At 40.3% G+C, this 22,500-nt stretch overlaps 2 protein-coding genes across 3 annotated transcripts in view; both read right to left on the reverse strand.

The window, feature by feature from the left end:
* The window catches only part of dub (duboraya), a 12,069-nt gene extending 85 nt beyond the window's left edge, over window positions 1–11,984 (reverse strand). Inside the window, exons 1-7 of the mRNA XM_084730152.1 lie at window positions 11,866–11,984; window positions 5,793–5,882; window positions 4,103–4,171; window positions 3,119–3,187; window positions 2,749–2,985; window positions 769–1,464; window positions 1–673 (exon numbers count right to left, since the gene is read on the reverse strand). The exon at window positions 1–673 is cut by the window's left edge and continues 85 nt beyond it. Of these exons, the coding sequence (XP_084586278.1) occupies window positions 644–673; window positions 769–1,464; window positions 2,749–2,985; window positions 3,119–3,187; window positions 4,103–4,171; window positions 5,793–5,882; window positions 11,866–11,871 (1,197 nt within the window). The 5' untranslated portion in view covers window positions 11,872–11,984 and the 3' untranslated portion in view covers window positions 1–643. The remainder of the gene's footprint in view (window positions 674–768; window positions 1,465–2,748; window positions 2,986–3,118; window positions 3,188–4,102; window positions 4,172–5,792; window positions 5,883–11,865) is intronic.
* Window positions 11,985–17,624: 5,640 nt separating this feature from the next.
* Window positions 17,625–22,500, reverse strand: part of LOC146319615 (uncharacterized) — a 26,767-nt gene continuing 21,891 nt past the window's right edge. The window contains exons 3-5 of one of the 2 annotated variants that reach the window (XR_014771553.1): window positions 20,591–20,654; window positions 18,613–19,360; window positions 17,625–18,012 (exon numbers count right to left, since the gene is read on the reverse strand). Coding sequence is in view for 1 of the 2 variants with exons in the window: in XM_084730171.1 (XP_084586297.1) it covers window positions 18,892–19,360; window positions 20,591–20,654 (533 nt within the window). In the remaining variant the exon portion in view is untranslated. Of the gene's footprint in view, window positions 19,361–20,590; window positions 20,655–22,500 lie in introns of both variants that reach the window. The other variant, XM_084730171.1, reaches the window with a different exon arrangement.

A 22,500-nucleotide genomic window follows, 5' to 3' on the forward strand; every position in this document is an offset into this window, starting at 1 on the left:
TACAGTTTCTTGACCTTCAGTCTTTGTGCAGTTTAAAACAATAAAAACAATAATAAGGTTTGTTTTATTAAAGTTAGTTTTTTTCTGAGATAAATCTTTGGAACAAGGCTTCAGGTTTTTCCTCTGACAGCTGTGACTGAGAAAACAGCTGACACTTTACATTTTGTTGCAGTGCTTTAAATAAACGTACAGACAGCATCATCATCGTCATCGTCATCATCATCATCATCATCGTCATCATCATCATCATCAGTCACAGCTCTGCAAGCACCGAACACAAAACATAATAATGAAAACAATAAAGTCACGTTATGTTCTTATAAAAAGGAATAGATCCAGCGTTTCACTGTAAAAAGGCTTGGAGTTGAGATCAGTAAAAACAATTTCACATCAAAGGTGAACCTTCACTTAAATTTTACATCAGCGATTCTTTACAGGACAGAAGAGTTTCAGTCGGTGTCCTCGCTTCGTCTTCGTCTTCATCAGAGATAAACAGGCCGCCACGGTGACGGGCAGCAGCTCAGCGTCCACACTCTCACACAGGCCTTTATACCTTCAGGCTCGCTGCCGCAGGGTCTCCCTCCCAGCAGCCCAGGGGCTCAAGATGGCTGCAGCGCTCCGACTCGACCGCACGTCTGATAACTCATCGCACCGAACAGGAACTTGACGACTCCTGAGGAAGACAGAGAAAGAAAACATGGTGATTAGCTACACATGCTAAATGCTAACTTTAACTACGCTATCAGTTTGGTTTTCTCCTGGAATCACCTTGATCTTTTCTTCTTCTTTGTTGTTTGTGTTTGTTGCCTCTTCAGCCAGACTTTCCTGTTTTTCTTCAGAGTTTTTCTCCTGAGCTCCCTCCTTTTCCTCCTTCTCCTCCTCCTCTTTTCCCCCTGATGAAGATCTGTCTCCCTCCTCTCCAGCTGTGGATCCATTCTCTCCCTCCTCCTTCTTCTTCTCCTCTTTCATCTCCTTCTCCTCCTCCTCCTCCTTCTTCTCCTTTTCCTCTTTCATCTCCTTCTCCTCCTCCTCCTCCTTCTTCTCCTTTTCCTCTTTCATCTCCTTCTCCTCCTCCTCCTTCTTCTCCTTGTCCTCCTTCTCCTCCTCCTCCTCCTTCTTCTCCTTCTCCTCCTCTTTTCCCCCTGATGAAGGTCTGTCTCCCTCCTCTCCGGCTGTGGATCCGTTCTCTCCCTCCTTCTTCTTCTCTTCCTGTCTGGACTCGGCGTTGATCTCTGACTGATCTTTGTTTTTCTCAGGACATGTCGAAGCATCAGTTTTATCCTCCTTCACCTTGTCTCCTTGACCTTCCTCTCCTCCTCCTCCTGTTGTCTTCTCCTCTGGTTCGGTCGGGGAGGTCACAGACGCGTCTCCCCCCTCGTTGCTGAAGCCACTGTCGTCTCCACTGCTGGACTTCCTGTGGCGGCGGGACGGAGGGCGGCGGCGGATGGAATGGCGTGCTCTGCCCTGGAGAAGGACCAATGAGAGCATAGACAGACAGGTCAGGTCAGACGCTTGTCTGTGACTCATAAAACTGCTGAGTGATCATGTGACCACCAGGGGGCAGACTGGGGCAAATAAATACTTGATTCTTTGTTTAGAACTTTTGTAACCATCAAATCAGCCACTATCAAATATCCTGCAGTCAAAAACAACGGGACCCTGGACAAATCAAATTCAAATCAAATCAAATTCAAATTCAAATCAAATTCAAATCAAATCAAATTCAAATCGAATCAAAATCTAATCAAATCAAATTCAAATTCAAATCAAATTCAAATTCAAATCAAATCAAATTCAAATCAAATCAAATCAAATTCAAATCAAATTCAAATCAAATCAAATTCAAATCGAATCAAAATCAAATCAAATTCAAATCGAATCAAATTCAAATCAAATCAAATTCAAATTCAAATCGAATCAAATTCAAATCAAATCAAATTCAAATCAAATCAAATCAAATTCATTAGTTGTGAATGATAAATAAATTAAAAATATTTTGCAGAGCTTGTTTGAAATTTTACTTTTCTTCTTTAGGTAAAATTTAATCTTTGAGGTTTAGAAGCTCAAAAAAAAAAAAAAAAAAAAGTATTCCAAAAATTGCTCTCAGTGAGCTGTGAACCTGATTGGTCTGGAAAAGTAAATTATCTCATCAAAACTTTATTAGTTGGTTAAACTTTTTTAAAACTTGAACTTTTCTCTATTTTTTTACAGTGCAGAACATTTTAACTAGTCGATAAATGAGACGTAATTAGTGCATTCAGGCAGAACGAACATGTCCAGGTGGTTTATTTGTTCAGAGTTCATCTAAATCCTCGTTTGTATAAATCGTCTTCAGCCACTTTCTGTCAGCTATCAGCTTTCCAGGTGATTTCTTTATTTTGTGTAGTATTGACGCCTGAGTGTGTTCCATAATTATTTACTGAATGATTATTGATTATATTGATGCCAAATTGACAAGAAGACTGTGGACATGTGACATCTTTTATCTTGTGTGTTTTTATGGCCTCTGTTCAACATGTCACATTTCTAAAATGGAGTTTGGTGCAGGGAGCTTCAGTTTATTTCAAACCTCTGATATGTTTATTTTTTAGATGTTTTGTCACCACCACAGAAACACTCAGGAACAACTGAAGTCTGATACGTTGTCTGACATGGACTGCTGCTAGTTATTGTTTGATTAATGGTTTAAGAAGATGTGTATTGATTACTGATGGTAACCGAAAACAGTGGAACAGCCCTTTAACTCACCTTGATGCTGTCGTTTGACAGGATGGACCCCTCTGCCGCCGTGGGCGGGGCTTCAAAGGAGGCGGGGCGTTCCTCCTCAGTCAACGGGGAGGCGGCGACGGGGCTGGTGGGGGTCGCTGTGGACGAGGTGGTTACTGTGGTAACCGGGACAGACACAGGGAAGGAGGGGGGCAGCAGCCTGAAGCCGGGGCTCTTTGGAGACGGCATCAAGGCCGCTGGAGACAGAGCCAGGTTAGCCTACACACACACACACACACACACACACACACACACACACACACACACACACACACACAGAGATGTAAGAGTGATGTCACAGTGATGTCACAGTGATGTCAGCGTGAGGACCAGCAGGGAGCAGCAGACTCACCTGCAGCTTCTCAATCAGAGCAGAGTTCCTCTTAGCTTTACCAGGTGGAGGAGAGGTGACACCTGCAGGCTGCACACACACACACACACACACACACACACACACGCACACACACACACACACACACACACACGCACACACACACACACACACACAATGTCAAAATCACAACAGACTTTATCAGTAAATCTTGTGAAGAGTTAATCTGTCCATAAATTTTTACTGCCATGTCTGAACGTCTTTTTATTTTCTCTTATCAAGAAAAGAAAACAAAAAAGGTTCAGACAAGTTCTGAAGTAAACTTTAAAAAAGAAAAGCATGAATTAATAAAGTTGGGCTCAAAACTCAAAAATCTACTAAATCAAGTTGTTTTTTCTCGACTCTTTTGTTTTTACAGTGTAGGACATTTCAGCCTGTTTCATAAATGAGAGTAAATTAGTGCATTTAGTCAGAATTAACAGGCTTCTGTTTTTTCCTGTCGTCAGTAAAATAATACACACATTTTGATTCTTTATAAAAGCGGTTCTGCAAATATAAAATTTAAATTTGCAGAATCTTCCAGGATTTAATTTATTTGGTGACTCAAAGTGTGAGACAATTATTAGAATCTATTTATTATTAAAAAACTGTAATCATTTTAAAAACAGGTCATTTAGTTCATTATCTTGATTAATTGATTAGTTGTGGATCTATTTTTCAACTAGTGATCAATCTTTTCCACTGATCAATCCGTTGTTTGGTCCATAAAATTATTATTGATATCAATTTATTGATTATAAGTCATTAACACATGAACAGACCCTGTGTGCGTGCGTGTGTGTGTGTGTGTGTGTGTGTGTGTGTGTGTGTGTGTGCGCGCGTGCGCATGCGCGTGTGCGTGTGTGTGTGTGTGTGTGTATGTGTGTGTGTGTGTGTGTGTGTGTGTGTGTGTGCGTGTGCGTGTGCGTGTGTGTGTGCGTGTGTGTGTGTGTGTGTGTGTGTCACCTCCTGGTCGTCTCCTTCTGTTTTGGGGAGCTGTAAGGTGCGAGGAGGTCGACGTCTGACTGGCTTCTCCTGGTAAACAAACATAACAAACATAACAAACAAACAAACAAACAAATATTTCATTAAAATGAGTCGTCTCTGATGTGCAGCAGACTAACAGATTTACTCGAGTAATTAAAGGACCAGTGTTTGGTTTGTCTGTTCTGATCACAGCAGCGTCTGTAGATACAAAAAATCATTATACACAAACAAAAACTCGACAATTATAAATGAATAAAAACATACTGATGAATATTATTTTACATTTCTGACATTCTGTAATAAATGCCCTGTAAATCTGACACACCAGACCTTTAATGTTAATTACTGAGCTGTTAAATTAGTCATAGTTATTTATTTACAAAGAGACACAAAACAACAACAGAGATGCTGTAGAATGAGATCTGTGATCAAAGCCACATGTTGTGCAGCTGCTGACATATTTATTCATTTTAACATTATTATTCATTCATGCTTTTCTTTGTGAATAAAAATCTGCACTTTGTGTTTCACAACATGTTAAAGTTGTCAGTTGAATTTTATTTATTTTTATTTAATTTTAAAACCAGAATATTGCACACACACACACACACACACACACACACACACACACACACACACACACACACACACAGAGAGAGAGTTTCACACTCACTTCCTGTTTCTCTTCTTCTTCTTCACATACTGCTGCTGAAACTCTGCAGCTCAGTGACATGTGACTGAGACATGTTATCACAATATTACAGATTGGTTGCGTTCAGGGACGCTCCGACGCCTCAGCGTCTACAGGCAGATCTGACATGTCATAATAGGACACTCAAGTTTAAAGCTCTGATTCCTGAAAATAATAAGATAATAGATTATTTATTCACTGTGATAAATGAATAACAAATAAACAACTTTAAATATTCTAAAATACAAACAGACCCTCAAACAAAGAACCAAATCCACCAGAGTGAAAACAGACACTAAAACTAAAAACACTGCAGACATTTTCTCGACATTTAGCTTTTCTTGTTTTCCATCTTTTTGTGGTCATTATGTGTCTTTGTAGTCATTTAAAGTCTTTTTGAAGCTGTTTTGTCTCTGCTGTCTTTTTGTGGTTGTTATGCATCTTTGCAGACATTTTGTGTCCTTGCGATCATCTTTTAGTCTCTTTTGTATTCATTTTATGTCTCTTTGCAGTCGTTTTGCATCTCTTTGCTGTCTTTTTGTGATTATTTTGTGTCTTTCTGATCATTCTTAGTCTCTTTGCAGTCATTTTGAGTCTCTTTTGTTCTCTCTTTGTGTTTTGTTTTGTTTTTCTATGTGATTTTTATTTGTCTCTGAACATTCATTTCTTAGCCTCTCTAGTCGTTCGGTGTCTATTTGTGTTTGTTTTGTATCCTTGTGGTAGTTATTTGTCTTTTTGTAGTTTTCATTTTACATCTTTTATTTTACTTTGTGTATCTCTGTGGTTGTTTTCCATCTCTTTGTGTCTCCTTGTAGTTTTGAGTCTCTTCATGTGCTGGTTTAGCTGCAGAGGTCTGTGTTGGGGGCTGTGCCACCCATGGTCGCTCCTCTGGCCCCGCCCCTGCAGGACGTGTCTATGTTCTGGAGTGTATTTGTAATCAGTGATGTCATCGGTACAAACATCAGACATTAAACTCACCGTTTCATGTCCAGCAGCGTCGGGTGGAGGAGCTGAACCTTTGAATTTCCCTGCGAGTTCAGCCACAGAGCGCCGGGACGGAGCCTCCTCCTGAGGGAAGGAAACAAGGAAGGAAGAAGGATACAAGGTAACTACCAACAAGAATTAAGAGATTAATTCAAAAACATCTTTAATTAATGAGGTGTTTCTGTTGTATCAGAGTGACTGAAGTGAAGCAGCCTCACGACAAAAACACGCTCAGCTGACAGCTGGTCATTCATCGTGTCTTTAAGTCGGCGGAAACTTCATTATCATCAAATTTAAAGACACATTTACAAAACCAAGCACTAATGTTAGCTACACAGAATTGCAGTTAACTAGTTTATCTCTCAGTACTACGACTACAACAGAACAATAGTTTGTGTGAGCAGGTGAACTAAAGTGTGAACAGCATCATGTTACTCAACAAAGAACATTTAAATGTCTGTAATTACCCCTAATTCTATAAATGACATAACAAAGGAAAGAATATCTGAACAAACAATTAATAAATCTACAACCAGCATCAAACATTCAGAGGTGATCCAAAAGTACCTGAAAGTAATCAAATAACATTACTTTAATAATGTGATACTTGTAATTAATAATTGCATCAGAATACATTTTAAAGTAACCCCCCTAATCCTGATTGTAAATTATTTTTATCACTAATATCTCGTGGTGTTTCAGGCATCTTGATTAAAACAGTGAGAAATACTTCAAACTCCTTTAATAATAATAATAATTAGTATTATTATTATTGGAATAATAATAAAGTAGCAGACACGAGTAAACTTTAACTTCTCCTCATACTGTTACACAAACTCTTCCCTCCACTGCCCGTGCTGGCCCCGCCCCCTGCTGCAGGTTACTTCCTGCCTGCAGTGGCGTGTTGGCAGCGTCGTGACCATGTTAGGGAGGAAATGTGAGTGTTGTCATCAGGAAGGCAGCTGCTCATTAGAGACTCTGAGGCAACATGACAACATGGCGCACATGTTTCTGACATGTTTAATCTAAAAGCACAGAGAGGAGGGCGAGGGGATTAAAATGGATTTCTACACCAACTGGAACTTTACTGTGATTGGCTGTCAGCTGGTTTGTGGTGAATGTAAATCAGTTTAGGAGAACTCAGTGTTTAACCACATTATGATCTGAAGGGTCAGTGAAGCTCAAACTCTACAACCACGATGACTCAACGACTAGCTTCAATGCTAACTGCAGCCAAAACCACAGCGTCTCCTCATGACACTTGTTTTTCAGCACATGTTCAGTAAACAACTCACAACATTTAAATTACACATTTTTCTTTTCTGTTTTCAGTCTTTGTGCTAAGCTAGGTTAAACCTGCCCTGTACGATGCTGGTTAGCTACAAACAACAACCATAACTGCTAATGCTACTGATGTAAGCTACACAGATCAATCAGTAATGCAAACTACACTGACTAACCGCTAACTTTACCTTCAACGTTAGCTACACAAACCAACTATTTAATAAACAAAATACAACATGGAGGTCAAACAGCTTTGGAACAGTTTAAATTAGCATTTTTCTCTGTTTTGACCTGGGATCCGTGTAACTACTGTAGTTTATGGTTTATGGTAGTTGTTTAGGATGTGTTAGCATAGCTGAGCCCACAGTGGAATCAGCTAGCTCCATCAAAACAAACAAGACTCGTCTCTAAAACAGACTCTTGTCTATTAAACCTTGTAACTCAACATCCTCCAGGTGATTAAATGTTTAATGCAAATCAACTTACACATTTTTAAACCATAATTCTTATTTATCTTTGATTTAGAAGGACTACAGAGTCGACATGTTGAGATACATCTGATAAGAAATATTGTTGAAAGAACGTCTAAAATCAGAAAGTTTACCAGTGCTTGAGCAGCATTCCTGCCTTTTTTCAAACCAGGAGTGAGACAGGGGTCCTCAGTTTATAGCTGGCCTTTTTTATGCCTGATTAAATCATCTGGGACACAAATTTAACGGGCCAAAGTTTATTATAATATGTATAGTATGATTTGTGAATTCTTGTCTGGGACGAGGCTGTTTTCTGACAGACCAAGATGATAAATTTGAAACAATTAAAGCAAAACAAACAGTTCATGAATACCATTATATTTAATATATATATAAATTTTCACCCACAAAATGGAATTAGTGTTAACAATAAATTTTAAGAAGTTTTTCTTGGACATTTCTGGGTGATTGAAATAATATATATAAAACATAAATGATTTTTCAAAATTAGTGGTGTGACAGAAAAATTATCAAATCAAATACAAAATGATAGAAGCAAATGTGCAATTATGAAAAAAAAATAGAATAATAAAAGAGATTATTGTGTAAGAAGACATATAAATATGAATAAATAAATATAAAGGCAGTTAAAGTCATTCCCAACAGCTTCAATCCAAAACTGTTGTATCAACACACGAGGACGGTACGAGTCTATTAAAGGACCACACACACACACACACACACACACACACACACACACACACACACACACACACACACACAGCTGTTGACGTGGGGTTGATCCATGTCCATTTCAGCTGAAGGTCTCACATTGCTGACATTCAACAGATAATGAAATCACATCGCCTGGAGGACACACACACACACACACACACACACACACACACACACACACACACACACACACACACACACACACACACACACACACAGTCTTGCTCATTTTTTCCACAGTTTGTACTCAACCTATAAACTGAACGTAGAAAGTGATGAAACAACCGTTAAACCACTTCCTTTCTCTCTCTCTCTCTCTCTCTCTCTCTCTCTCTCTCTCTCTCTCTCTGTGTGTGTGTGTGTGTGTGTGTGTGTGTGTGTGTGTGTGTGTTCATTCCTGTTGTTTTTCAAACTAAGAATAGCTGCTATTAAAAACTGTAAAACTTACACCACACTGGTGACACAGTTTTAGTCTCTGTGGCTGCAGAACATCCTCAGAGCAATCAGTCTGTTTGTTTGTTTCCTCAACAACTACATCTCCCATGAGGCTTTGCCACAGTAACACAGCAGTGATGAGTCCCTCCTGTTCTGCTGGGTTTCACTGCTCGGTGTGTCGTCTCATAGAGTAAAACACAAGATATAAAGTAATGATCCAGCCTCTCACTGTCTTCATTCAGATATCAGATGTTGCTCAGGTGTCGTCACGTGGCCCGACAGGTGGTTTTTATTCAGAACACATTATTCTGTTAAACAGTGTTCCCAAGGGTCAGGAACGGATCTCCATGCTTGTTTAAGTCAGATTCTGCTGGAATGTTTCTGTTCCCAACAGACACACTTCAAAGGCCGGTCGTCATTAGGGATGTGTACGATTAGTAATCAATTAAACATTCCTGCTAGTCAGCCCTACAAATACTGATCGGAGAATCGAATTCTCAATAATTTCATAATATACAACACCAGTTAACTGTGTTTAAGATGTCAGAATAAACAGGCATAATGAGTGAATGTTAAACCTGCTAGGAGAGCAGGCTGCTGCTGCTGCTAGCACCGCTAATGTTAGCCACACTCTGCAAACCAATGACAGTGTTCACCTGCAGACGCTGTGGTCCCCCTGTCTGAAAAGACAACTCATCACCGCAAAATATTCTTACACTCAACGTTGTTGAAGGCAAAGGTGTCTAAAAAGTTACTGACACATCCTCACTACCCTGGTCCCAAAAAACATTTAGCCCTGTCCCTAACAGCTGAACAGCTTGGCCCCAAATAGCTTAATAGTTCGGTCCCAAATTTCTCAATAGGCTGGTTCCAAATATCTCAATAGGCTGGTTCCAAATATCTCAATAGGCTGGTTCCAAATAGCAACATAGGTTATCCACAAATAGTGAAGTAGCCTGGTCCCAAACAATCAAACATCCTGGTCCCAGATAGCTCAATTTCCTGGTGCCAATTAGTTAGCTGTTAGCAACAATAGCAGCCACTTGTTTATCTCACATTTGCTATTCAGTTGAACGCTATTTTTGCTTGAAATGTCCATCCTGAACTGTTTCCTGGACAATGGGTACTACATAAGTTGGAATGAATTGTAATCTGTTTTAAATCCTGATGTGTTCTTAATAAAATCTGCTCATTTCTTAGAGGCAAATATACATAAAACTGCAAAAATATATCAGTATATGTTGCTCATCTCTAATAGCTAAATAGCCTGGTCCCAAATAACTCAATAGCCTGGTTCCTAATAGCTGAACAGTGTGTTCCCAAAAAGCTTAGTAGTTTGGTGTCATTATTTAAATACCCTGGTGCCACATAGCTGAATACCTCAGTGTCCTGGCCTGAAATAAGTCTGTTCCCCAGTAGTTAAATAGCTTGGTCCTTAACAGCTAAATAACTCAGTCCCAAATAGCCGAATAGTTTGATTCCAAATGGCTCTTTAGCCTGTTGCCAAATAGTTGAACCATCTGGTCAATAGTTTGGTCCCAGATAGTTAAACACTCTGTTCCCTAGTAGCTCAACAGCCGAGCCCTAAATGGCTAAATAGCCCAGTAACTAAATGATCTAGTCCCAAATAACCTGGTCATAAATTGTTTTCATGCTCTGGTCCCATAGCTGAATAGGCTGGTGATGAATAGCTAGTCGTTAGCAATGACAGAAGCCAGTTGATTATCTCACAAGTTTAACGTTATTCTATCTTGAAATGTCCGTCCCTGAATGTGTCGGGGCAACAGGCCCTGCCCTGTTTGGAATGAACTGTAAGTTTTATACTGATTTTTTAGAAATAAATAGAAACACAAAGCTGCAAAAATATGTCAGTATACGTCCTCACTGTAGGCCGACAGGTTTCCCCCTGCTTCAGATCTTTGTGCTAAGCTAGGCTAACCACATCCTGGACATTATCTCATACACAGAGATGAAACTGATGTCAGAATCAGAAAACAAGAGATCTGAACATAAATGTTGAAATGTTCCTGAAAGAATGTTCCTGTGTATCGAACTGATGTTTGGAAGTAGAATAATTAACAACATAAAAATGTTTTCATTGTCGTAAACAGTTTGGATTTCTCACCACCGACTCCAGTGACCTGCAGTAACCTCCAGGTCAGTTAACACACCCACACACACACACACACACACACACACACACACACACACACACACACACACCCACACACACACCCACACACACACACACACACACACACACACACACACACACACACACACTTCTCTACAGCTACTCTTAAAGCTCTTTCTAAAGCTCTTTCTTAAAAATGAGGAAACTAAAACAAGTTTCCATATTTCTCACATATATTAAAAAACATATTTTACTTTTTTTAGTTTGCAACTGTGCATCATGTTTCATGTGTGGGATCATTTGAATTTTTCTGTGTGGACGTCTGATACGTTTGTCACTGCGAGAAATGTCCCCGATCCACAAATATGTGCTGCGTTTGAGTGCTGTCGGAAAGCTCCGACATCCGGCTCTCGGTGGAGTTCAGTTGGAATTTAAAGGAGGGAAACACAACACTGATTAATCTGATATCATCAACACACTGAACCGAGTTTGTGACTGAAGAAACTACTATTTAAACTCCTAAATGGAGAAAAACATGCCTGAAATATATTTAGTTTAATATTCATATGTATTAAAAATAAAATCAAATAAATCTCTCTGTAAAAAACACAAGTGCAGCTCATTAAACTGCTGAAGATTAATGTTTAAATTAAATTCAGCTGAGATAAACAACCTGATGACACCTCAAACAGCACGTTGATGAAATCTGATGCAAAGTTAAAGTTTGTCTGCGCAGCCAGGCGACGCGCTCGGACAAATCTGACCTGCAGATTTATGATTATATCACAGGAAAAAAACAAAACAAATAAACTGAAACTAACTAACTAAAAAACAAATGCTTTTGGAAGCTGAATTAAAAGTTTGAGTTATGAACCGTCTGACAGTTTCATTAAAATATTTACTTCTCTGTGTGTTTGGCTTTTCTCCAAACTGTGACAGAACAAAAACACACTCATGCAAACTGAGCAGCAGCAGCAGAGTGAGATTTTAAAGAGTTGTCTTATTTTACCTCCATCCTGCTGGTCGTCTGTGAGCGGCCTCGTCGTTTCTGTCGACTGTGTGTGACTGAGAGTCGTTCTGCAGGTTAAATATAGAACCAGAGTCACTATAGAGAGAGAGAGAGAGAGAGAGAGGGAGAGAGAGAGCAGCTCATGTTCTCTCACATGTTCATCATCATCATCATCATCATCATCATCTCTCTGTTTGTTCTGCAGCTTCATGTTAATTCACAGAAACCAGTCAGAGCAAAGTTAAATAAAAGACAATGACAGGAGATCAGAGGCTTTAATTCAGCTGCTTTCAGCAATAAAATAAAATAATGAATAGTTATAAAGAGTCTGCGGACATGAGAGCAGTTTGATTTGTCCTTTCACCTCTCCAACAATCACCAACTCTACTTTAGCTGAAATAAACTATCAGAAGTGAAAATATTGTTTCTGCTCAGTGCGTCTCTGATGTCCAGGTTTCTTCTTTTTCATATTTTCACTTCTAACTCTGTGATGTTTAATTTATTTCAGCCACAAACAACCAGATGATTTTGTTGAGTTTATTTTGTGCCCGCGGGCCAAATGTTGCGAGAGCTTAAAAGGTCTGATTGTCTTATAATAAATAAGTCAAAAGGGTGCATTGACCATAAACTACATTTCCCATAATGCATGTTTCTACATCAATGCCATTTTCCGAACAAGTGGAATTGAGAAATTCAAACAATGATCCCAAAATGTCCAGGAAGAGAAAAAACTGATGCAGATGGAAGGCTGATTGAAGAAAGATGGGAAGGTTAATAACATGTCATAACCTGTTATTTTTCCTTATTCACTTGGATAGTTTGTTGATTGATGGAGTCATGTGGTTTTCATAACCTGACAAATTAAAAGGATTTATGTTATAACAGAGCAACAAGCAAACATATTTTCTTTACATCTATGCAAATATATATATGTAATATTTGTAAGTTGAATAAGTAAAAAATTCAGAGTTATTTAACATTAAGGAGTAGTTGCATTTATTTTACATTACGTTTAGTTACATTTGTACTTACAGTTACATCTGGCCCTTTGAGGGCAGCCATTATGCTGATGTGGCCCTCGGTGAAAATGAGTGTGACACCCCTGATATATAGTCACATCTTAAGTTGGCTAATGTTAGCAAAATGCCAGCTAACTAAAGACTGATGTAGATTAACCACCTAGCAGGTAGCATTTTACTAGCTAACACAAACTATCAGATATAACCAGCTAGCTAACTAAACTATTGGCGTAGATTAACTACCTAGTTAGCTAGTACTTTACTATCATTAGCCATCATTGCTAATCTACATCACTCTTCAGTTAGCTAGCTAGTTACATATGACAGCCAATGTTAGCAAAATGCTCGCTAACTATGTAGCTAATTTACGTCATGTATTTGGTGCAGGTATCAGTTCTGGCTGAATCTGACTTTTGATCTTCACTCTTTTTTCAAACTGTACACATTCTGTAGACCAGAATGCACTGCAGCAGTTTTGACATAAGTCATTCTGCCCCCCCCCCCCGCGTGGGTGTGGCTGCTCATGTTTTTCAGACGATTTGGATAAGGAGGAACCTGCAGCCCGTGGCTCCTCTGCAGAACGTCTCCGGCGCTCTGAGGGGAAGTTGAGCCACTCGAGTGAAGAAAATTTCGTCTTTCATTTCTGCTTTTGTGTTTCTTCACTTCTGAGTTTCACCAGCTCAATTCTGGTTGCATAAGGAGACAATCTGACACTTCTGCTGAATTTGAGGGCAGGAGCCACTAAATTGACTGATTTTGTAAATGAGGTTTTGAATGCAGGACTTTTGTTTCCTCTTACAGGCAGCGACAGGAAACCGTTTTTAGAGATCTTATAAGATAAACAGGCGAACAAAACAAGGTGAACGGTTTCTGTTAATATGAAAATGATTCAGTGCTCCTCTCTGTCAGGTGTCTCAGCTCATCTTCTGACTAATCAGTGATGGCAGTCTGAGCAGAAACACAGGACGTGGTCGGAGGGGAGGACTGAAGCAGACAGGAAGAGACCTTATAAGGTAAAATTCATGCCACCAGAAGGACGTTACACAACATCACAACTTCTGTCAAAGACGCACAACTGCAGAAACAAAAAAATTTTTTTTTATTTGACCAGAAATGAGTTTTTAGTTTTCCAAGGGACAGAATTTTTCTGTGGACTGGACATTCAAGTAAAAGTCTTGTTGTTAGTCTTAACTTGAGCATTGACTGCACAGATGAAGATAGACGCCATGACAGTTCCCCAAACGATCCTCCAGAACATCTGGATGTCCCCCTGGTGGCTGGCTGCAGTGTAGCTCATAAACTCCGCCCCCTCCATGTAAGCAGACGGATAAATGTTTCCCAAAGACGGTTTCTATCATTTTAGGTATTTTTTTAATCACACTGATCGTATTCTAAATCTTCATTTTCCCTCATCATTTTGTTTTTTATTTGATATTTGATGAATTAAAAAGGGAGTTTCATGTTGGTCGGCTGTGTGGGCGGAGCCATGATCACAACAGCACAGAGGTATTTTGGACTCATTTTGTACAGTGTGAGGAAGCAAAGACACAGCAGCCATCTTTATTTACGGTCTACGGTCTTGACTCTGGACTCTACTTGAAATTAGAACCAGAACTTGTTGGTCTTCAGCTCGGATTTGACTCTGGCTGGGGACCTATTGGTTTTGATTTGGAACTTGACTCGTTGTCTTAACTTGGGACTTGTTGTCATCACTTGACTTAAAGCTTGTTGGACTCGTGTCATGTGACTGGACTTGTTGGTCTTAAAGTTCCCATGAGTGATTCCTGCTCATGCGTTTCCTGTAAATCAGTCAGATGGGGAGGGACTTGTTGTGGACATTGATCGGCATTGACAGTAGCCAATGACACTTTGCATTATGCTTCCTGTCCTGCCTCTATAGTGGTCTAATGATGTAACGCTAGGAGGGAGAGCGTCCCTTTTAGCTGATTCTTGTTGGACTGAGCGCTCCCAGTGACCATGATTGGACCGAAACAGTCTCAGGAACCAACAGAGGACAGTTTGACAACAGGGGACACAATACTGAGGTGGTTCTTTGGCAAAGTTTGGCTCCTGGCACCCAGGACTGATTCACAGCTAAATGAGCTAATAAAGGTTAGCTTGGGCTGAGTCACAGCTAACAGCAGTTAGCTCAGTTAGCCCTGTTGGTCATGGAGGCCGTGTTTGGATCTTGTTCTATTGCAGCTGGAGGACACCAGACAAGAAACCATGAAATATTTTCTCCATAAAATTTGATCGTTTCACTGAAATCAGTGAATAAAGTTCTGAAATAGTTTTTAGTACAGTGGCACCCCCAGAAACACTGCAGATAAACTCTGAAAATACCAATGTGGGACTTGACTTGAGAGTTGTTGGCATGGACCTGGGACCTGTTGGTCCTCTTAGAATTTGATCAAGTTCTAGATTGTCTTAGAACTTGACTCAGGTCCTGATGGTTTTGACTTGAAATTCATTGATTTTATTCATGACTCATGTCACTTCGTCACTGTTCTTAACTTGGAGCTTGACTTGGGACTTGCTGGTGTTGACTTCAGTCTTGTTGGACTTTATGTAGGATCTGACCTGGGACTTGAGGTGGACTGATTATATTCTCAGTACTTTTAAAGGGTAAAACAGAACAGAATTTGACCTTTAACAGACCAACATGAAGTCCTGAATGTCGCCTGGCTTCAGTCTGCTGTCTCTTGACTCTTTGCTGCCACCTGCTGGTGAACTGTCTGTCTCTGTCTGGCAGATTTCCAGAGCAGCTGACAGGTCAGTGAATGCATCATCTACTGTCAATATTGTCTGAGTCAACAGAGACTGAGGGGTTAATAATGTTTGTCAGCAGAGTTCATGTCCACCGAGACGATTTGGAGGACAATGTCTTTCAGTCTTTTATCTGCAGCTGTTCTAATAAAAATCATAAAGAGAAATATATTCAAGCAGTAAAGATGAATATTTTTATGTAGAAGTCTAGTTTTAGTCATTGAAGTAACTGATGGTTACACTTTATAACTCAGCAGCTCTGAGACGTTCACTGTCACGTCTCAGTTTGGAGACGCTGCTCAGTGTTTTCATCCTTCCTTCAGCAGTGAAACAGATGTTCAGCTTCTGGACAGTCAGGACTCGACTCTGATTAAAACAGATAAATGTCACCAGCAGAAACACTGAGCTAAGCTAACGTTAGCTAGTTTCTGGTTTCTTGAATATTTTAGGATTTACTGAGGTGACCTCCCTGTAACGATAGAGGAGTGTCCCGTCCTTCAAAAGTCTTTATAGCATCAAAATCTTTTTGATCTTGTTACGTCTTTTACGTGGTTTGTCCTTTTATGTTTTTTTTTGTCTTGTTACATTTCATCTTATATCTTTTTGTCTTGTGTTTTGTCTTTTAATGGCTTTTCATCTTGTTATGTCTCTTCTGTCTTGTTACGTCTTTGATGGTTTTTTTGTCGTTTTTTGTCTGTGATGTCTTTTCCATCTTTTTTTTTTGTCTTGTTACGTCATTTTTGTTTCAGTATGTCTTTTACATATTTTGTCCAGTTCCACCTTTTTCATCTTATGTTGTTTTTTGTCTTGTTCTGACTTGTGTGATACACACTGATGGATACAACACTGAACCACCTTTTCTATTTGTTATTTTGTCTTGTTCACCTTGTTACGTCTTTTACAAAGTTTTTCTTCTTGTCCCGTCTGTCCTGTGTGATGTCCTCTGATGGATGCAAGAGTGAATCGAATTAAGACATTTGTGTTAAAATGTCAGAAAAATAAAAACTCAAGTAAATTACAGACATTTTTATTTCCACATGTCAAAGTAAAATCTTCCAGGTGAACAAACAGTGAGAATAAGTTAACAAACCGACCTCAGGCTCCGTTCAGGTGATGCTGTTGTGTTGCCATGACGATTGTTTCACTGTGAAACCTCCAAAAGTCTGAAAAATGTCCCACTGGACCAAAAGTCCACAGGTTATCTTCACCAACCACTGTGAAACTGGGTTGTCCTTTACATGGTTTGTCTAGTTACGTCTTTCTTGTGTTGTTACGACTTTTACATCATTTTCGTCATTTTATGTCATTTACATCTTGTTAAAACTTTTCCATTGTTTTTTTACGTCACTGTAGTTGCTGTCACTCAGCCAGCACGGCTTTGTTCAGCTTTTCTTGGACTTGTTTGAGCAGGTTGTTATTGTTCAGTTCTTCTTCTTTGTTTTAATGAACAGACTCTCTGCAGAGCTCCAGTTCAGCTCGGTAGCTGCCGTGTTTGTTTGGAGGTGGAGAAACATACGTCCCTGCACATTTGTGTCAAGATGGAGGACATGCACAGGAACAACACAGCCAGAAAATAATCAAGGTAAATCATCTGCTTGGTAACATTTTTATTTGTTCATCTGTTTAAGAAAATTTCAGTCTGTTATTCCTGATTGAGGTGTTTATATGGATATTTTTAATTTAGTTTGGGCTTTTAAACTGATTATAAACAGAATATCAGACTGCATATAAACGTGTCTGCAGCCAGGCGGCATCTCTTCTTCTACTGCGGCAGTTACACAACACAAATACAAACAGGAAACACTGGCATTCTGGCCGTCACCATGTTGTGTTTTGGGAACCAGAAGTGACCATGTTTGGATGAGAGGGCGGAGCTTGGGAGGAGACGTATTGCTACGCCTCTATTCTGATTGGATCTGACGGAGAACCTGAGGACATGCCATGGTAGCATCAATCAGACAGTGGCCCCGCCCTCCTGTTTTATGGTTTATTTTACTCTACATGGGACGATAATTTACTTAACGAACATCCTGCTGTATGAAGAAGACTCAGAAAACTCTTTACTGAGCTCAGAAATCATTTTCTCATCAGCTCACAGACAATCGGACAGTGGAGTCGCCCCCTGCTGGTCATTAGAAGCAATGCAGGTTTAAGGCACTTCATCATTGGCTTCACTGTGAATTTAATTTGTCATTGGTCAAACTTTTGGCACCAGGCTGGACTTCGTGTCTTGTTGGTTAGCTAACGAGCACCTTCCATCTGTCTGTCACTGTAGGAATCAAACCTGCGGCGTCTACGACTCCATTTATTTCCCTGATGAACATGAATGTTTTGAAGTGTGTGACTGAGGTTTCATCCCTCCCTGACAGAAAGAGACACAGGACACTTTGTGAATGAAAATGATTGAAACACGCTGTGAATTGACCTTTTTTAAGTCCCGCCCCTTTTTGCTCTGTGCTCCAATAACAGCTGAGCGAGCTTGGTACTTGGTCAAATGTCCTTTCCTGTTTCCTGTAGTTAGATCTTACTTACAGTCACATCCTAAATTAGCTTATATTAACAAAACACCAGCAAACTAGCAAGCTAATGAATGACATAGATTAGCTAGCTAGTTTGCTATTGTTGTGCTAACATAAGCCATCAGATGTAACCATCCAGCCCTTGTTTTGCTAACGTTAGCTATCAGATGTAACCAGCTGGTTAATGATTTATGTGGATTAGCTAGCTAGTCAGTTATTGTTTTGCTAACATTAGCTATCAGGTGTAAGTAGCAAGCTCAGTGGTTCCCAAACTTTTTTTTTTTTTTGCATGCCTCCCCTCTTTTTTTCAAGACAGATGAGTCGAGCACAGAGCGTCATCTACGTACAGGAAAGGACAAAGTTGACCGAGGTTACAAAAGGGGCGGGACTTAAGAAGAGTCAATTTACCAGGTGAAAGAAGGTTCTTCCAGCTGGAACATCACCTGTCAAAGTTCAGCTTCTGTCTGATGTTCTTCTTCTTCAGTCCTCCTCGTGTTCGTCTTCGTTGGCTTGTGTCGTCCGAGGTTCTTCTCGGTTGTCGGAGGTGTCGCCTGTGTCGAACTCTGAGAGTCTAAATCTGATCTTTTTCTCAGTTTAATGGAGACAAAAGATCAGAGAGTGAAATGTGGAGGAGTGAAGCGTTACAAACATGTTCTGTGATTGTTGGTTTGTTCATCATGATGAAGATTACGACGTCCTCATCAGTCTGACGTCCCTCTGGTTCAGTGGCGTCCCTGCTTCTTCTTAAAGATCTTATTAAAGGCGTTTCTCCTCCGGCTGCTGGACGTCTCGCTCTCCTCTCCTCCTTCCTCCTCCACAGGATTCCTCCCGGATGGGAGCTGGACGCCCGTCCCCCGCCCACCGCCAGACGAGCTGGTCGAGACAGAGGACGAGAAGAGGAGCGGGCCATCGGTGGTGTCGGATGTGACACAGAGTGAGCGGGTGGAGCAGGAGGAGGCGAGGACGGAGGCTGGGCTGCCCCTCAGCTCCCCGAGACTGGAGCTCTTCTCCAGTCCTCCTCCTCCTCCTCCTCCTCCTCCTCCTCCTCTGCCTCCTCCGAGCCCGGAGCTACGTCCCTGCAGTGGGTGGAGCCTGGAGGACAGGAGGACGGGCTTGGAGCCGTAAAGGCCTCGTGATTCACCGTGAGACAGAGGGAGGGCGGAGTCAGAGTCTGAGCGGTTCATGATGTCCCTGAGAGAGAGAGCGACAGAGAGAGAGAGAAGATAATTATATCAGAAGCTAATGTTGCTAACGTGCTAAACATGAAGGACCACTGAGGCTCAGTATTGACACGGTTTAAACTGCTTCTGTCCTCACAGACTAAAACAGACTGAACTCACTTGAAACTTGAAGCAACATTATGTAAATATTCTACCAAACGAATATTCGCCTCACGTTTGTCTCCTGAGTGGATCATTTTGAGAACATTTGTAGTTACTCGCTCGCATGTGTTTATTCACCCCATACAGGCTGCCGTGAGCTAATGAGCAACACGCTAACAGCTAGCGAGCACTGGCCACCTAATGATCGATGTAAAGTAGCTACTTAGCTATTTTTTTTGCTAATGTTGTCTATCAGATGTAACTAGCCAACCAGTGATTGATGTAGATTTGTTAGATTGTTAGCTAGTGATTTGTTGAAATTAGCTATCAGATGTAACCAGCTAATGACTGATGTACGAGACCAAAAATATAACAAGACAAAATACATAAAAGACACGATGAAAAAAAAAGATGCAAAAGACAAAAGACAAGATGTAAAAGAGAAGAAAAACATGTAAAAGATGTAACAAGACGAAAAAAGCAACAAACGTAAAAATATGTATCAAAACAAAAACAACATAAAAGATGTAACAAGATGAACCACAAACAAAACAAGACAATTGCTGCCATTTCTAGACTATTGATTATTGATGAATACATTCTTGATCTGTTAAATTTTCATTGTCAATTAATTGATTAGTGATTGATCAGTAGCATCCCTTGTTAGTGCGTCAGTATCTCTGGCGAACGGCCGTGCTGAGGAAGATACCCGAAGCTGCCGGAGCGACAGCGCTGCCTCCGGCTGGTGGTGGCGCCACCTGCAGGCGGGAGGCTGGACGGCGCCTCCACAGAGTGGAAGTAAGAAGAACGGAAGAGCAGAGCAGAGAAGTGAGCCGTGCCTTCAGCGTAGGAGGAACTGGAAGAAGGAGAGTCTGTGGGGGGAGGAGGGGGAGGACAGAAGGAGAGGGCGGGGGGGTGAGGAGAAGAGGAGGGGCCGATGGAGGGGTGAGACAGGGAGGAGGAGAGACAGGGGGAGGGCACAGGAAGGAACTCCAGCTGACCAATGGAGCGGCTGCGGTTCTGACGGCCGCTGGGGGGGCGAGATGATGTGGACTGGCCACGCCCCTCCTGTTGAGGTAAGCCCCGCCCTTCAACCAACCTCTGAGAGCTGAACGTCAGAGCGGGGTCTCCTATCCTCTGTCGCAAGGGCATCAGACTCTGAGCTGTAGGAGAGGGAGGAGGAGGAGGAGTTACACGGAGCTGGTTGTTTTATTTTGAAAAACACACACAGGAAGTTATGACTCACAAACAGAAAATAAAACTGAAGAGTTCCAAGAACAAAAGTCAAAAGAGTCATAAAGCAGTTTGACTTCAAGAAACAGAGAAAATGTGATATTTTCTGAGTTTGATGGAGAAATCAGCAGCAAAGACGAAAAGTTTAGTAAAGGTTTGATTATTTCGACTGAGGAATTTTAAAACCCGGACTGTTTCTGTGTCTGAGTGAGTAATAGGAACAACAGTTTATGAAACTGGTCTTTTTTAATAAACCTTAGAAGTTAAATGTTATGAGCAGTTGGCCTTTAGTCCAGGGAGTTTTCAGGTGATTTATCGCTCGTCAAACAAACCAAACTTTGTGTCATTTTATCTGAAAAACAGAAACAAAATAAAACTCAATAAAACCGTTTTGGTTCGTCTTTCCATGGTTCCAACAATCACCAACTCTGGTTTGGTTGAAATAATAATAATTCACAGAGTTAACTGTGAAAATATTCTGTCTCTACGCACCGTTTCTCCTCACTGCTTCTCTGACCTCTGACCTTCTTTTTTTTTTATATTTTCACATCTTAACCCTCTATGGTACCATGTTGCCCACAGGCAACAAACCCATTTTTGCCCTTTCACATCTCCACAATGCATCCCTTTAAATGATGCGATACTTTAAAAAAGAGGTAAAACCATAGGGAACCATTAACAATGCTTTAAGTTGTCACATGACCTCCAGGAAGCGATTTTGAAACCCTTCTTGGCGGGCTTTTTCTAAGGAGACAGCTCTGCTATCTTGCTGCAAAAAAAAGACTCTCAAAAAGTTATTTTTTGTCCCTTTTCCACCTGGAAAAAAATGTCTTCACACTAATAGGTGAGTAAACTTTAAGTTTTGATAGTTTCATGCAACTTATTTACTAATTTAATAGTGGATACGTGTTAAAATGCAGCTGTTGCCCTGAGGCAACAAACTGCCATCATGGAAAGTTGCAATGTTGCCTGCAACAGTGAACCATTATGGAATCACTATAGCAAACACAACACTGACCACTGGCCTATTTGGGTGGAGAAAAAGGGCAGATGCAGATACCCTGGATGTAAGGGTATAGTGAAATCACAGTGCACAAAATGTGTCACCTGCCTGTGCTTCACTCCTGAAAAAAACTGCTTCATGGAGTTCCATAAGCACTGAGCAGCAACACCACAAGTGATGGCAACACATGTCAGGAAAGACACAGGGGACTGACACAAAACATGCACTGAAATGAAGCAGTGATGATCAAACACTGGAATTTGTTGTTTTTGTTTTTCAAATGGTTATGGCAATGGTTATCTTTGTTGATTTAAGTAGTTTAAAGTTTTATACTTTACACATTTATTTCAATGGGTTGTTCCTAAATGGTACAATGTTGCCTACAGGCAACATTTAGCCAAGAAACTTTTTAAATTCTTTTTAAAATTCTTTTTAATTTAAAATTTAAAATGAATTGTGACTTCTTGATGTTATTGAATATTTTTGCATATGTTTATGAAATAAACAATGTTCAAATTGGAAAAGGAACGTTCTTTTTAACTTATGCACCATTATGGTACAATGTTGCCTACAGGCAACGAACCCCAAAAACTTCCAAAAATAAAAATAAAAATAAAATTTCTTCAGATTATGTTTATTTAGTCTATTTTGAGACATAAAAACACATTTCCCTCACTGGCATCATAATGTGTACCATAGAGGGATATGACCATACATACATACATACATACATACATATATCATGCATGTGCCAATAAACCATTTCTCTTTTA

Source organism: Lutjanus erythropterus, chromosome 11 (assembly GCF_056507025.1).
Source record: "Lutjanus erythropterus isolate fLutEry1 chromosome 11, fLutEry1.hap2, whole genome shotgun sequence".
NCBI classification, from domain to species: Eukaryota; Metazoa; Chordata; class Actinopteri; order Lutjaniformes; family Lutjanidae; genus Lutjanus; species Lutjanus erythropterus.